The sequence below is a fragment of the Macrobrachium nipponense genome, chromosome 3 (assembly GCF_015104395.2).
Source record: "Macrobrachium nipponense isolate FS-2020 chromosome 3, ASM1510439v2, whole genome shotgun sequence".
NCBI lineage: Eukaryota > Metazoa > Arthropoda > Malacostraca > Decapoda > Palaemonidae > Macrobrachium > Macrobrachium nipponense.
The window spans coordinates 79,146,193-79,162,672 of record NC_087202.1 but is presented as its reverse complement, the minus strand read 5'-3'; the positions used below and the strand labels follow the sequence as shown (position 1 = coordinate 79,162,672).

Genomic DNA, 16,480 nt, shown 5'->3' with positions numbered 1-16,480 from the left:
CCTATTTCCTTCCACCCCTACCTCTTCAATACCCTTACAGGATACTCGCCCGCCCCTTCCCACCCCTACCTCCAACCCAAGGCCCTCACCTAATCCTTTGTATACCATCTGCCGCTATCTATCGCAAACTGGCTAGACTGTATCTCATTTAGACAAATAAAATAAATTGTATCCTTCCGGTTACAAGATATTTATTGTGTTAGTTTACAAACGGCTTACCCTCTCTCTCTCCCCCCCTTCCTCCCCCCCCCCCCTCCCCCCCCCCCTCTCTCTCTCTCTCCTCTCTCTCTCTCTCGTCTCTCTCTCTCTTCTCTCCACCGACAAGACAATACCTCTAGATATTAGCAGCTTCCTTATGATAATAACTTTGATCTTTAAAAACTTATATATACCTTGCAAGACAGGGAGATTCAATTAGTCTTCATGCGAGCCAAATGAGCTAAATTTTTTTATAGCTGAGAGAGAGAGAGAGAGAGAGAGAGAGAGAGAGAGAGAGAGAGAGAGAGAGAGAGAGAGAGAATTTTTTAAATGAAGTAGTTCACTTAAACCGGCAAGTATACCTTAGCTCTGTATTGTGACGAATTACGGGAATTAAAAAGCAACGTCAACTAACCAATCAATAAACAGATACCCTTCACCTTTAGTCAACAACAACAACAACAACCACAGCAGCGGCAACAACAACAACAACTATTACCGGAAAGGCAGCGCGTTTTCCCGGGAAATAATCTCTCCGAATAATCTGGAAAGGAGCGACTTGAGTGTATGTATGGATGTATGTATATATATATATATATATATATATATATATATATATATATATATATATATGCTGATATATATAATATTTTCATATATTTATTATATAATATAATAAATAATAAAATTATATATATAAATATATATAATCTATATATATATATTCATATATATCTAATGTTACATACATTTATCAATGTACAGCGATTACCGTCAAACGGCTAGACGTGTGGCTGTCGTTACCTGTCACTGTTTTGGTTATTATTATCGCCACCAACGGAGCCACACACCCGCAGGACTGCCTGTCTAACCAATGCTGGTAAATAAATACGTTTGTTTACTTTCTTATTTATTTTTTTTTTTTTAAACCAGTGGAGGTGGATATGCTTCTTTTTCTTCATGGCTACCTATCCTTCGACCTGGAATGGAATGGAATATTTTTCATGGATGGTTATGATCTGGAATGGAATGATACGTGAAATTTAGGCCGAAAGCCAAGCGCTGGGACCTACGACGTCATTCACCGCTGAAAGGGAATTTGAGTGAAGATACAGGAGGAAAACCTCGTAGTTGCAACGTGAAAACAGTTAGGAGAGAAACATGGAAGAAAGAGAATATGAACTGAGATACAGTAAAGGGAATGAAAGGAGCTGCAGCAAGGGGTGCTTCAAAGAACCTCAAGTAACGCCTACAGTGCGCCACGTAAGGTGCACTGACAGCACTGTAGCCCCCTACGGGAGATAGCTAGTGGCGTGCGTGTTTTCCACCACGCGGATACATATTATCCATGTTCTCCAGCGGGAGATTAAATACGGTACGTGTTCCCGTCCTCCGTCTCGTACGGGAAACCGGCTTCTCTCCCTAACAAATAAACAAACCCTGGCCGGAGAGAAAGTTATAATATTCAAATTGAATTCGATTGACAATTTATTGTTAGTGGTGCTGAAAAGGAGGGGGAGCGCAATTCATGCTACTCCCCGTAGGAGGGTAGCCCTGTCAGTGGACCTCATGCGGTGCACTGTAGGCATTACTTAAGGTTCTCTGCAGCGTGCCTTCGGCCCCTAGCTGCAGCCACTTTCTTCCCTCTTACCGTACCTCCGTTCATATTCTCTTTCTTCATCTAACTTTCTACCCTCTCCTAACGAACTGCTTTGAGGTTTTCCTCCTCTCGCACCTTTCAAACCCTTTTACTGCCAATTTCCATTTCAGCGCTGTATGACCTCATAGGTCCCAGTGCTTTGCCTTTGGCCTAAATTCTATATTCAACAACTCAACGCAACTCATACTACGATTAAAACATCAATGCTTTAATATTTTAATTATTTAAGCGCTAATGTTTTAGTTTTTCTTTATTAAAATTCGATGTACAACTCACTTTTTATCATCTCGACAGCAATGGATCAATACTATTATCTTGTCATAGCTAGAATATATACTATATGCTCTCAGAACTGAGCACTCCATTCATTAGTGGCGTCTCAAATACAAAAATCACTACCTACCTCCTGATAGATAATGATAAAGGCCTTACAATAACAGCTGTGATCGATAAGGGGACTTGTCGATGACTAGATAAAACATTTAGGAGATTTACCAGCCGATACAACGTTTACGAACATATATATTCATTTGCAAGTACAGTATTTACAAAATGTTTTGATGTGGAGACTTACAAATAAACAGGATAGCTAGATAGCTCTCCCCATTACTTTCTTTCAGAAAAGGCGAAGTCAAGGATAAGACCAAGAAGTGGAAAACTTCCATAGAATTAAGAGTTGCCGACACTTAGCAAGAACGCTCATCAATAGTAGCGTATTAACGATGACAATTAGGATGAGAATAAACTTTACATATAACCATCAGAAGCACGTCGAATCGTGCAGCAATTTCGAGCACAAATGAGGAATTTCAAGTAGCAAAATCTACCTTCCATTTCGGTAGTGTCTTTTGACATCCCAGCTTTATTCCCAAATCTGCTTGTTTGTTTGTTTGTTTTTATGGTGTTTTTACGTTGCATGGAACCAGTGGTTATTCAGCAGCGGGACCAACGGCTTTACGTGACTTCCGAACCACGTCGAGAGAGAACCTCTATCACCAGAAATACACATCTCTCACCCCTCAATGGAATGCCCGAGAATCGAACTCGCGGCCACCGAGGTGGTACGCCAACACCATACCAACCACGCCACTGAGGAGCTTTTTATTCCCAAATCAAATTCGTAAGAGCAAAATTGACGCAACGCTAGTTACTGACAGCAATGACTGTTAAAAAAAAAAAAAACATACAAATGATTCACGAATACAGAGTTCATTAAGAGCCACAAAGGCCTTGATCTCAATCGCTCAAGCGTACAGGTTATGATCGATGTCCTAAAATTCCTTTGTTGCAGCGTCTCCTTAATTAAGAAAATGAATTGAATAAAATGAGTTCATCGCAAGCTGTGTAATATAAATATAAACCAAAATGGGTCTGCATTATAATATCCAATAGTCATTAGACAATTCTGAAATGTGGAGCCTTTGTCTTCTTCCTCTGTGTCCCCGAGATATTAATCATTTCAAGAGACAGACTGCGGTAACACCTCTCTCTCTCTCTCTCTCTCTCTCTCTCTCTCTCTCTCTCTCTCTCTCTCTCTCTCTCTCTCACTACTTTTCATAATAAAATTATTTTCTACGTTGAGCTCATCCTACGATTTCCAATTCTGTACCTAAATACATTCATCTAAATCCCCTTTGAAACAGCACTTTTTTTTCTCTTTTTTTTAACGAGGACTTTTTAGTATCTTTCACGAAATGGTTTTTTTCCGGAATTATAATAACTAGTCTCTTTTTTTTTTTTTAATTCGGTTAACTCATTATCAAACCTTTTAGCTTTGTAAGCATTTCATTCTATTTCGCTATTCTTAGAATCCGTCTACCACCTCTCTCTCTCTCTCTTCTCTCTCTCTCTCTCTCTCTCTCTCTCTCTCTCTCCGAAGGCCGAGGGTCTGTCTCTCAGCTCCTTCCTCCTCCTCCTCTTCCCTATTCGCCGCTCCCATCCGTGCCTCTTCCTTCCTTTCCCATTTCTCCTCCTCCTCCTCCTCCTTCTCTCATCTTTCTCCTCGGCTACCCCGCCTCATAAGCGGGAGTGGCGGCCATATTTTAGATGCTGTCAATTACGGAGATTGCTCGCTGGCGCACCTAACCCGGCTTTATTGCATCTTTTCTCCCCCCCCTGTTTTCGGAGGTCGTCCACGAACAAATTTCGGGTCTATCAGTCACTCGCCGGCTCCCGAGGAGGAGGAGGAGGAGGAGGAGGAGCACCTTCCACCCGGGCATCATAAATCGAGGCAACTCAATTAAAACCAATTACCGGAAAAGGGATTATTTGCCTTCTTTATCATTGAAAAGGATTTTATCTGCCCGCCGGTCGGTAGGTCGGTCGGTCGGGCGTCTTCGCTCGAGGGGCACGTCGCCCCCCACCCCCCATCGGAGAGCGAGAGGAAAAACATTGAGAAGCAGGGGCATGAACACCAGAAGTGGACGGATGTAAGTAGCAGCAGAATTACTGAAAAAAAGGAAGAAGAAGAAGAAGAAGAGAAGAAGAAGAAGAAGAAGAATGAAACACGGAAAAACCGAGAGAGAGTCAGGGAATCTGCGATAGAGGGGACAGCGATTACGACTGTAAGGATGTAAGCATAAACGTGTGAAAGGCAATAAGATTAATAATGAAATAATATTTGCCTCCTCTGAAACACAAATACCCACAAGGCTTTCTATCCTGCTCCTCCTCCTCCATATCCTTTTCTTCATCCTCATCTTCCTCCTCCTACTCCTCCTCCTCCTCCTCCAAGCAACCCGAACTCGAGATTCATTTTCCAGGTCCCGTGATGATCCCACAGCGACTCTTCGGGGACTAATTTTATAGCCAGCCATTGACTGTGATGGTGGGAGCGAGCCGTTGGGGCTCCTATCTACTGACCTCTCTCTCTCTCTCTCTCTCTCTCTCTCTCTCTCTCTCTCTCTCTCTCTCCACATTTGAAAGATATATCTGCAGAGCAGTAAACAATATTTCACAATGTCGATAAACGCTTACATTTAGAAGTCCTCCAGTCACAAATTCAAACATTGCTATCACTCAAGATCCCTTCAAGAAAAAAAATAATGCAAAAAAATAAGCGCTTCAAATCATACAACTTATGAAACTGCTTAACACTAGTGTTTAAAAAAATGTTTTAAAGCCTAGTTAATAATAAAAAAAATCCATGGTAATTTGTAAATATTGTAGGTATATATTTTTGTAATATTTTGTAACATCTTACATATGAAAATATTTAATATTTTTCTAATAAAAGAACAACCAAAATATGGAAAAACAAATGAAATGTAAAGATAACATGATATGTCTGCATCAAACACACTATGTATTCTAAACCGGATATAATTACGGTAAGAATATTGCTGCAAAAAGTAATTTTCTTATCGGTATAAAACATCAAATAGAAGCGAAAACTACGACAAATATTTCCATAGAACAATAGAAGTGAGAAAGAAAATAATGGGTGAGACGAACAGACTTCTATTATGTTAAATTACAAAAAAAAAAAAAAAAAATCCCAAAAACCAGAGATTCAGATAAACGATAAAAAAAGTCACGAAAAAAGTAGAAATATTAAGAAAATACAATTTCTACTTGCAAAAAAAAAAAAAAAAAAAAAAAAAAAAAAAAAAAAAAAAAAAACTACGACAAGATAGAATACTTGACAAAAAGCAGAAGTAACAGTCAAGAAGATCGATGAATGAAGGGAAGGACACTGAGAAGGGAAGGATAAATATTTAGAGAATACAATTCCTAATAAAAAAAATCATAAATGGAAGAAACAGAGAGGAACGGAGAAATATTGAGAAAATACATTTCCTAACAAAAAAAGAGAAAAAAAAAATGATAAAACACAATAATTCACAAAACAGAAAAAACGATGAAAACGATCAAAAATATCAAAGTATGAATGGGAGAGAGAGAGAGAGAGAGAGAGAGAGAGAGAGAGAGAGAGAGAGAGAGAGAGAGAGAGAAATATAAAGAAAATACAATTCCTAATAACAAAAAACACAAAAAACATGAAATAAAACGATCAAAACGATTAAAAATATCCAAGAATAAATGAGAGAGAGAGAGAGAGAGAGAGAGAGAGAGAGAGGGTAGGAAGGCGAGCCAAGAAGAAAGGCCGATTGATTATTATCCTCAGGCGGGGGTACTCACCACGTCTGGTGTGGAGGCTCCGTCGGTGTGAGTGGTGTCGGCGGAGGCTCTGCCGGCAGCCGCGGCTGCGGCGTTGTTGTTGGAGTCCCCAGGACCCAGGTCGGGCTTGGGACCGTCCCGTTCGTCGATGACCAAGTCGATGGGCATTTTGCCTTTCAGGCAGGAAATGTACCGGTGACAGAAATTATCACACAGTTCGTGTACCTGCGGGAGAGAGAGAGGGAGAGCGACGCGCTTCAGTATAAAAAAAATCATTGCTATCAAATATTCGTGTGATTTTGCACATTTTGAAATGTTAAAAAAAGAAATGAATAGATCAATAAATAGACTCGTAAACGTTTTGGCATTAATGTGATTTTTCAGCTTTTGAAATGTAAAAAATATATAATAATAAAAACATACTCGTTAAAGTTTTTGCATATATGTGATTTTGCAGCTTTTGAAATGTAAAAAATTAATAAATACTTAATAAAAAAAACTCGTCAACGTTTTTTACACTTGTGTGATTTTGCAGCTTTTGAAATTTAAAAAATAAACAAAACAAACTCGTACACGTTTTTTTATATTTATGTGATCTTGCAGCTTTTGAAATGTACAAATAAATAAGCTAGTAAATGTTTTTATATTTCTGTGATTTTGCAGCTTTTGAAAAATAAAAGAAAAACAAACAAACTCGTAAACGTTTTTAAAGATGTGTGATTTTGCAGCTTTTGAAAAAACAGTAAACATTTTTATTATTTATGAGATTTTGCAGTTTTTACAAATCGTAAACGTTTTCATATTTATGCGATTTTGCAGTTTTAAAAAAAATCGTAAACATTTCGATATTTCTCAATGTGATTTTGCAGCTTTTTGAAAAATGAAAACAAAATCGTAAACACGTTTATATTTCTTTATGTGATGTTGCAGCTTTTGAAGAAAAAAATTCGTAAAAAAAAACAAACACTCTTAAAACGTTTTTATAAGGTAATTGTCACAGTTTAGATATCACTGAGAAAAACAACAACCTCTTGTAAACACTCTCTAGAAATCCTATGTTTGTGATAACAACAACACTCTTCATAGAAACATCACTCAGTTCGTGTACCTGTACGTAGAGGAGGAAAACAACACGAAAATAACACCTGCAAATATTATGAATGAAATGTACTAGGTTTTAAAGTGATCAAACGACACTTTGGTAAAACACGTTTTTTTTTTTTTTTTTGCTAAAAAAATATAATAATAATAATAATAATATGAATAAGAAAAAATACCACGTGCTTCGCGCACCTTCGGGAGAAAAACCTCTCATAATGTCTGCCAAAGAAAAACAACACTCACTCGCAATATTCCTTTTCACAAGAAAGTTTGCAAGACGAAAAACAACACCACCAAGTAATTATTCAATATCACATGAGCTGTGTACTTCCTCAGAAACCTATAAAACTAGTATACGAGGAAGGTCACGAGATCCACCGCTAAATTAAATTTATTTTCGCATCGCCGTTAAATAACTTCCAAGTAAATAAATATATGAATAAGTCCCAAAATATTAATTAAAGTTAGGCATAAAGTACAATGCGAATTCACTTTTTATCCATTTTCGTAGATTGAGGGAAGTATATTATATGTATTATATATATATATATATATTATATATCTATATATATATATATAGATATATATATATATATATTATAATATATATATCACTCGTATGCAAATCCAAACTCCAAGTGTAATTATAACCAGACCGCAAAAAAAATAAAATAAAATAAATCCACTTGCTTCTCTCCTTTCTTGTTCTCCTCTGTTCAAAACAAAAAGTACACAAACGGACGGATAAAATGATTACAGTCAGAAACAGATTAGTAAAAAAAGCACTCCTTTTTCCTTCCTTGCGTTTCTTCTTCTACTTCTTCTTCAGTTATTCGAAACTTGACCAACAACGACTGCTGAAGGGAGAAACCGATTTGGGGGGAAAAGGGTTTTCTTTCCCCCGTCAGGTATGAGTTATAAATGCCACGGACGCCCTAACCGCAACCTGCAGTAGTATCTCCGGGAGGAGGGGGGGGAGCTAACCCACGCCCTTACAAGGCTAGATTAGAATGTGCTAACGGGAGTAAACCCTATACCATCTGCAGCCAATGGCGTCGGCGAGGGGAAAACAAGCTTCTGAGGGGATTAGGCACTGAGGGCCAGGGAGTGCCTACCCCCTTTAACCTGTCACTAACAGACATCCAAGCACTGAGGGAGGAAACGGTAGAGGGGGGAGGGGGAGGGGGTGGAAGGAGGAGTAGGAAAGAGAAGCAGGAGAGGGGGAAGGATGCTGGAGAGGGGAGACAAGGAAAACAAGGGGATACCCGAACTAGTTCAGGATGAATAACCAGAGGGCAGAAACTCTTATCTCTCTCTCTCTCTCTCTCTCTCTCTCTGTTTCCATAAAGCAGAACTTGTCCCATAATCAATTTCATTCCCGAAACTGACCGGTTCCATTTCAAGGTCGCATCAACATAATTATAAAACAAAAAACAACAACAACAACAACAACAATAAAAATCAGCAAGCCAGCCATTCAACGCAAGACCACTTGATAAAAATACCCTCCCATAAAGAAAAAAAAAATGCTTCATACATCATTATTTCTGACCAATTAGTTCGCCATACGAGGAATATCGAACAAACATCCTCCCCCTTAACCCTTTCAGGCCAAGTCACCACCAGATGTTTAAAAGGAGGAGAAAGAGAGAGAGAGAGAGAGAGAGAGAGAGAGAGAGAGAGAAGAGTGCTTAGAAGAATCGTCGGAGAGTGTGTGTTTTGAACTGTTTCGATATGAGAACTGGAGAGAGAGAGAGAGAGAGAGAGAGAGAGAGAGAGAGAGAGAGAGAAATGTGTTTAGAAGAATCGCGTGAATTGTTTCGAAAAGAGAGAGAGAGAGAGAGAGAGAGAGAGAGAGAGAGAGAGAGATGAGAATGAATATACTTGAAGTATTATGAATATGATGGAAATTATGCGAACCGTGTATTCATTATATGAGTAACAAATAAAAGAATAAATGTCACAGCGGGAAAAACAAAATAGTTTACTTAGTTATTACTGTATTTGGCAACGGACGAAAAAATCTTTACACAATATTCCCGTCTGTGAAACCTTATATTATTTCACACAAACTCTCTCTCTCTCTCTCTCTCTCTCTCTCTCTCTCTCTCTCTCTCTCTCTCTCTCTTTACGAGAAAGAACCAAGGAGCGCAATCCCACCTCAATTTCAACTCGTCCGAGTAAACCCTCCTTTTTTCCGAGTTTATCAATAGACACGTCTATCCTGTCTATTGAGAATATTCTTTTCCCATTACGCCGCACCCGTTATCTGGGGCGTAATTCAAAGATTACATCTCTAATTCCCTTTACCGATATGCGTGCGCGGCTACGTAAGGGACAAGAAGGCCGAATCACGAGAGCAATTTAAAGGCAGTCTTATAATAAGCTCCGTATACGAGTTCTCCTTTTTTACTTCCCGGCTATTTCTTCTTCTTCTTCTTCTTCTTCTTCTTCTTCTTCTTCTTCTTCTCTCCATTTTACTTCCAGGGTAACGTGAGTCGGAGGTTGATGAAAAGGAAGAAAATATATACATCGAGAATTGGAAAGCACATCAGCCCACCACCACCAGCAGACCGGATAAAATCGAAGGTGGGGAGCTACTGCTGATGTTGCTGCTGCTGCTGCTGCTGCTGCTACTGCTGCTGCTGTTGCTGTTACTGTTGCTGTGGCTGTTGCCGTTACCTTTCAAACCATGCAATGTCTTCCGGCTGCTGAGTCAGCACCGGAGAAAATGGAGTCAAAACACTCCTCATGCAACGACGAAAGCAATGGCGGCCGATTATATCCAGCCGGGGAGGACGTTGCTAACTAGAAGATGGACGCGCTAATGTTTAACCAGACGGAAGATGCATCACAATTTAATTCTTTTTCTTTTATTTTTAATTCCTCATTCAAGTCTGACTTACGCTCAGGTGTACAAACATACTCTCAAGAACAAATACACTTACTGGAACGGAGTAAAAAAAATAAATATATAAAAAAAAATACGATTATAAAAATCCACGAACATCCAAAAATATTTTTTTTGTTCTTTATTAGGAGATTAATTTAAAACCCAAAAATATTTATATGTTTATATTTTTTACTTTTTGTGGGTGTTAATTTGAGCAGTAAACCAAAACTTCACCAGATAGCAAGAGGGTAGTCGATTACTGATAGAACATTAACACTCTTGATATCTTAAAAAAAAAGAAGTTATCTTTTATATGCAAATGACCGGGATAAAGATGCAATCACGTATGGATTCCAAGGTACAAACCTGATTACAAATTACGGTATACATTACTGCCCTTATAAAAATTTCAAATGACGAATACCGAATATAAAACCAAGCCCAAAAACTGCCAACACAATCTAATCGCATTCCCTAAAAAAAACAAAGACAAAAGCATTAAAAACGATAAATCACATCAAGTAACTAACCAGAAGTGAAGGCTATTGTTAGAAGCTCAAAGAAACATGTTGAATGTCGTACAATCGCATAAATACTTAGTGACGTTAAGACTACACGGGAGCAAGAACAGATGGACGAAAAGGACGGGCGATAAGTAAGAAGCAATACCTCTCTGAAAATCTCCTAACAAACACTACCAACACCATCTACTACTCTTCTTGGCGCCAAGGATGGCCTAGAACTCTTGGCGCCAACGGTGGGTGAAAACCTCACTCTTGTTCTTCATTCTGTCATCGGCGTTAACGCACCGATCAGATCTAAATCGATCCACATTATTATTATTATCATTATTATTATTATTCACTTAAACATTAATAGGATAAGATGTAAAGCAAGCAACCAAGAAAGGGATGACAATATGTTCATAAAGGAAAACAAAAATGAGAAACTACAGGAAAAAAAACATTAATAACAACGCTACATTATTTCTTTATATATATATATATATATATATGTATATATATATTATATATATATATATAATGTATATGATATATATATATATATATATACATAGATATATATATATATATATATTATATAATATATATATAAATATCAAACATAGACAAACCACTTTCAAAGCCATTTTCCCCTCGCTAAAAACCATTCCCTTAAGAAAGCCACCTAGACGATGATTATACTTCTTAACCTTGTTGGAGGGAAGCAAGGAAAAAAGCTACGACGAGGAAAAAAAACTTGAAAAAAAAGAGAGAAAATACTACAAAAACCGCTACAGAGCGGAGAAGAGGGTTGAGTTGTGGTGATGTTGGCGACAGAGGGTAAAAACCAGGCACTCTCTACCCGCCCAAAATATGAGAGAGAGAGAGAGAGAGAGAGAGAGAGAGAGAGAGAGAGAGACTAAGATGCCAGTGGACACCCTCAGGAAATGCAGCAATGCCATAGTGTTTCTCTCTCTCTCTCTCTCTCTCTCTCTCTCTCTCTCTCGTTTGCTACAACGAAGCAGTCAAGGTGTTGTGGCCCCATGGCAGATGACTTGAGACCTTCAGTGATGCAAAGAAAAATCGTGAGAGAGAGAGAGAGAGAGGAGAGAGAGAGAGAGAGAGAGAGAGAGAGAGTAAAAATTGCAACGAAAGATAAACCCGTTACCTTTATAAGAATGGAGAGAGAGAGAGAGAGAGAGGAGAGAGAGAGAGAGAGAGAGAGAGAGAGAGAGTAAAAATTGCAACGAGAGATAACCCCGTTTACCTAATTAAGAATGGGAGATGAGAGAGAGAGAGATGACGAGGGAGAGAGAGAGAGATGGAGGACTGAGACCAGATAGAGAGAGAGAAGAGAGAGGGCTAATCAATTCACCCTAACAAACTCCAACATAAACCGCAAATCCAGCAAGAGTCTACGAAGCCCAGAATGAAACAGAACCGCACACACGCGTGTGACCTTGCCCGAAATGTCAGCGTGTCATAATCCGCGTCCTTAATTGCTTACCTCCCTATTTGCAATTCACACAATAAGCATTAGATTTCCGACCGTGATAAAAAAAAAGAAAAAAAAAGGCTGACTGGTTAAGCAATCTACAGTTATGTTTGTATCCCGGGGCACAGCAGCAGCAACAGCAGCAGCAGCGGCGGCGGTGCAAAATTGCACCAATAAAGATTGTTGCTCGCACATTGCAGATACCAGGTCGTACCTCACTGTCTGATAGCATCTGGCAGCTCCCGCGCGCTGTTGTCGGCACGGTGGGCATCGACTTTTTGTCACGGAGCATTTGGAGTCTGCTTATTTATTTCGGGGCAGGGATTGTGGCTTATTTAAATATGCTCATAACTAACCAACTTTATTGGGGGAACCGCGCGCTGCCTTGAGTGCTATAGACGTACCTTAATCCTCTCGCTCTTGCTCCGAATAAAAAAAAAAAAAATGGAGAGGAAAACGGAGGAGAAGTAAAACGTTCCGGACTTTTCTATAATTAAACTTCAAACGCATGCAAGGACGTCATGCTCTCGCAGATTTTGTACAAAAACAGTCCATTAATCCAGAAGGAGACTTATTAAAGTATTCTCGCTCCTAAGAACAAATTTTAGCAAATAGATGGCTTATATTTATTATAAGTAAAACTGTGACTTTCATCTTGCATGATCTCTCTTTTTTCAACGTTCATCACTGACATAAAGGAAATCTGAAACAAATAGAGGATGACCTTTATATCAGCAAAACTAATGAACAATGTAAAAACACTGAATGTGTGACGATTCACACACACACACACACACACACACACAACAAAAATATTTGAGATAAAATGATAGACTGGAATCAACCTCTGCATCTGGTGACCAAAATGTTTCTCTGGTAAGAACAAAAAACATTAAGCCATCATAGAAAATAGACAACTCAAATGAAAAACAGCTTCTAAACTACAACCTGCTGCAATAAATAATAATAATAACAATAATAATAATAATAATAATAATAATAATAATAATAATAATAATATAATAATAATATAACAACAACTTTATTCGACAATATTACAATTCTAAATGATTCCATTTATTCCTTACACACTTTTCTGTAACAAGAGACAAATAACATCGGTTAAAAAAACCATGACCACAAAAGGGAAAAAAAGGCAAAAAAAAAAGGAGACTAAATCCTCATCTATAGCACCACTAACATCCCTACGAAGAAAAACAAATGAACTGCCATCGCCCTTCACGTAATAATAATAATACCATCCCTTCATTCTTTAACAAAGCAAAGGAAAGAGCGGGAGCCGGGCCACAATTGCCTTCGCGAAGTGCAAAGTCGTCGTACATTCGTAAAGTCGTCGTATATTCGCGTGCTAAGCAACAGTGAGACGATTGGGGCACAAATGGGCCGAGAACTGCTTGATATGACGACCGGGATCATAAAGTGAATCCCGGTTTGGCTTTTCGAGATGAGCAATTTGCAAGAAGGTTTGCACACACTCTACGGGACGGTGCTTAACTTATTAATAGTTTGACCCGGAGAGAGAGAGAGAGAGAGAGAGAGAGAGAGAGAGAGAGAGAGAGAGAGAGAGAGAGAGAGAGAAATACTACTAACGATGGTAATTCACATGGAAAACGAGAGAGAGAAATGCTACTAAAGATAGTAATTCACATGCAAAACGAGAGAGAGAGAGAGAGAGAGAGAGAGAGAGAGAGAGAGAGAGAGAGAGAGAGAGAGAGAGAGGCATAAGGCAAGCAAGGCACGCCGCCGATACCACTCCGGTCTGCGCCCATTAAAATTATATTTAATATATTACCTCAGGTGTTCGATAACCAGGAGATTCTGCGCCCCCACCCCCGGCCCCAATACCCTACCTGCTCTCTCCCCCACCCCAACATCCCTTATTCAATTCATAGGATTATCCATTGCGTGAAAAACGTTAGAAATCGCAATGGAAGAAGCTCAGTTCAATTTTAGTGGATCGATCTTGGATCTTTTCAATAAACAATGAGGGTACTATCTTTACACCCTAAGAATCTATTTATTTCGGCCGCTCCCAACCAAACCCAGATAAAAGGAGACGCCTAAACGTAGTAGGATTAACAACGCCACACGTTGCTGCGACTTCTAGCAAAGCTCAGCGGTTTGGTATACCAGCGGCAAAATGGACACCTTGAAATAAGAGCAACTCAGAAGATGACAATATGGACATGTTTTTTTTTTTTTGCTGTTGTTTTTAGCAATGCCATGGATTGATATCTGCAGTTAAATATACGACGAAATCCATATACAAAGAAAATTCACGAATATTTTTGCATTTATACACGGAATATATTGTTTTTTACATCTCAAAAAAAAATTAGCTGAATTTCTTCTAAGCAACATAAGTACATTTCCGTCAATGTTCACAAGTACGCAATGCATTTAATAATATATATATATATATTAATATATATATATATATATAATATATATTAATATATCATATATATATATATATATATATATATATTATATATATATATATATATATATATATATATATATATATTATTATATATATATATATATATATATATATATATATATATATATATATATATATATATATATATATATAGCTAAATATATATAGGGTATTCTAATATACTATGCTAAAGGACTCTAAATGCTTGTACTAGGATTTGAAAAAAAGGCCTTGCTTGTTCTTGACATACTTGTTTATATACGTTTTAAGCTACACCTTCGCCACCGCACAGCGCACACCTATAGCACTACTAGTACGGTGCGAGGAAAAAAAAGAAGCAGCAAGAGCTTCAAAAACCTCACCGTAAAACGGGTGTTAAAGTGAGCCGTCAAGATATGCAAAGATCAGCGGGGAAATCCAGTGAAATGCAAATCATTTAGACAAAAGCATCTTCTGGGGAGGGAAGATTCCTCAAGAGGATCCGAGCGACAATCGACGAAGAAATTCTTTGGGTCTCGTTTGAAGAAGAGACGGCATAACTTTCGTTTCTAAAAAAAAAAAATAATAAAAAAAAATTTTAAAAATCACACAAACAAGCCGATCAAGGAGAGGTTTCCGGTACTGTATAAAGCAACGCAGGTGTTCAAGTCGGTTAATATAGATATTAATGGTTAAATTTAAGAGAGGAAGATAATAATCTAGAAAAAAAAATCTAGAAAAAAAGTCACACAAACAAGCCGCTCAAGGTTCAAGCGAGAAGAGGTTTCCGGTACTGTATTTAAGCATCGCGGTGTTCAAGTCGGTTAATATAGATATTAATGATTAATTTAACTTCCTCCGGCGTAAGTGATTCTCCTATAATTAACTGCGTACCAAGATTTCTTTTTTTAAAGTTTTCAGAGCGCTCAGAGTTGTAGAAATGTTCGCAGTGGAGCGAACATTAAGGTAGTGAATGTTCAAGGATGAGTGATTGAATTTCCTGGTTTATATAAATTAAGTTATAAATGGAATTACATACCAGTTCCCACTTCTCTCTTTAGTTTTGAAACGACTCAAGGTTAAAGCAAAGTTCAGTTAAATTTCGGTTCGCGATATGTCGTAGACAATTTTCATTCAACAGAATACGCAACAGGGCAATTTCGGAAGGTGCGACATGTTTCATAAGATTTACACAGCATTCTCAGGAATTAAAAAATAAATAAATAAATAAATAAACCACCAATCTTGTATAATCCTTCCAACATTGTTGTTTTATAAATCATATAAAACGAACGATGAAAAAAAAAGTCATATGAAATGGCCCACTTACGCAAATTCGTCATGGAAATCTGACGATGCTTTAACAACAGCTGGAAAAACGACGAGAAGCGATTGAGGTGATAATGCAAATAATGCAACTAAAGGAGCCGAAAATTGGCAAAAGGGCTTAGTTGACCGTGGCCCTTTCTGAGTGCTACAAACAACGGGAAAGTTGCAACCACACAGCCCACCGATAAAATTCCCAGGGACCTTAATCAGCGATAAGGGAGAGAGAGAGAGAGAGAGAGAGAGAGAGAGAGAGAGAGAGAGATTAAAGGGAGGGAAGGAGGGAGAGAGAGGGGGGGAACCCCCAGCAACGTGACTGCACATCCAACACCACCCATTCCCTGGACGAAATTAAATATTCAAAACATTTGTCTATCAACCTGTTACGCTGCCGATACTGATAACGAAGTGTAAACAACGAGCCCTTAGGATGCTGTTGAGTGGCCTGACTGGTGTAAAAGAGGGAGAGAGTAAAGGAAAAGAGGGAGAGTAAAGGAAGCGGGAATGAGGAAAAGACGGGAAGGGAAAGAGCATATTACAAAAAAAGAAAAAAAAAATCATGGAGACGAAAAACCGAGACGAATAATAATAAAAGCTTAGCATGATGGAAATGTTTATAAGGCAGTAAACGTGTAAACGATTTTCCAGATTTAACGTTCAACACTTGACTGACCAGGTGACTACAAAGCAATTTACAAGGTGTTGTGTCGTTAAGGTAAAAATTTTTCATATATTTGTTCAA

At 38.2% G+C, this 16,480-nt stretch overlaps 1 protein-coding gene across 14 annotated transcripts in view; it reads right to left on the bottom strand.

Annotated features, from left to right (window-relative positions):
• LOC135221837 (homeobox protein homothorax-like) overlaps positions 1-16,480 on the bottom strand; it is a 652,109-nt gene that overhangs the window by 554,797 nt on the left and 80,832 nt on the right. For all 14 annotated transcript variants that reach the window (XM_064259739.1, XM_064259738.1, XM_064259741.1 and 11 more), the window contains exon 6: positions 5,999-6,202. In XM_064259739.1, coding sequence (XP_064115809.1) covers positions 5,999-6,202 — 204 coding nt within the window. The remainder of the gene's footprint in view (positions 1-5,998; positions 6,203-16,480) is intronic.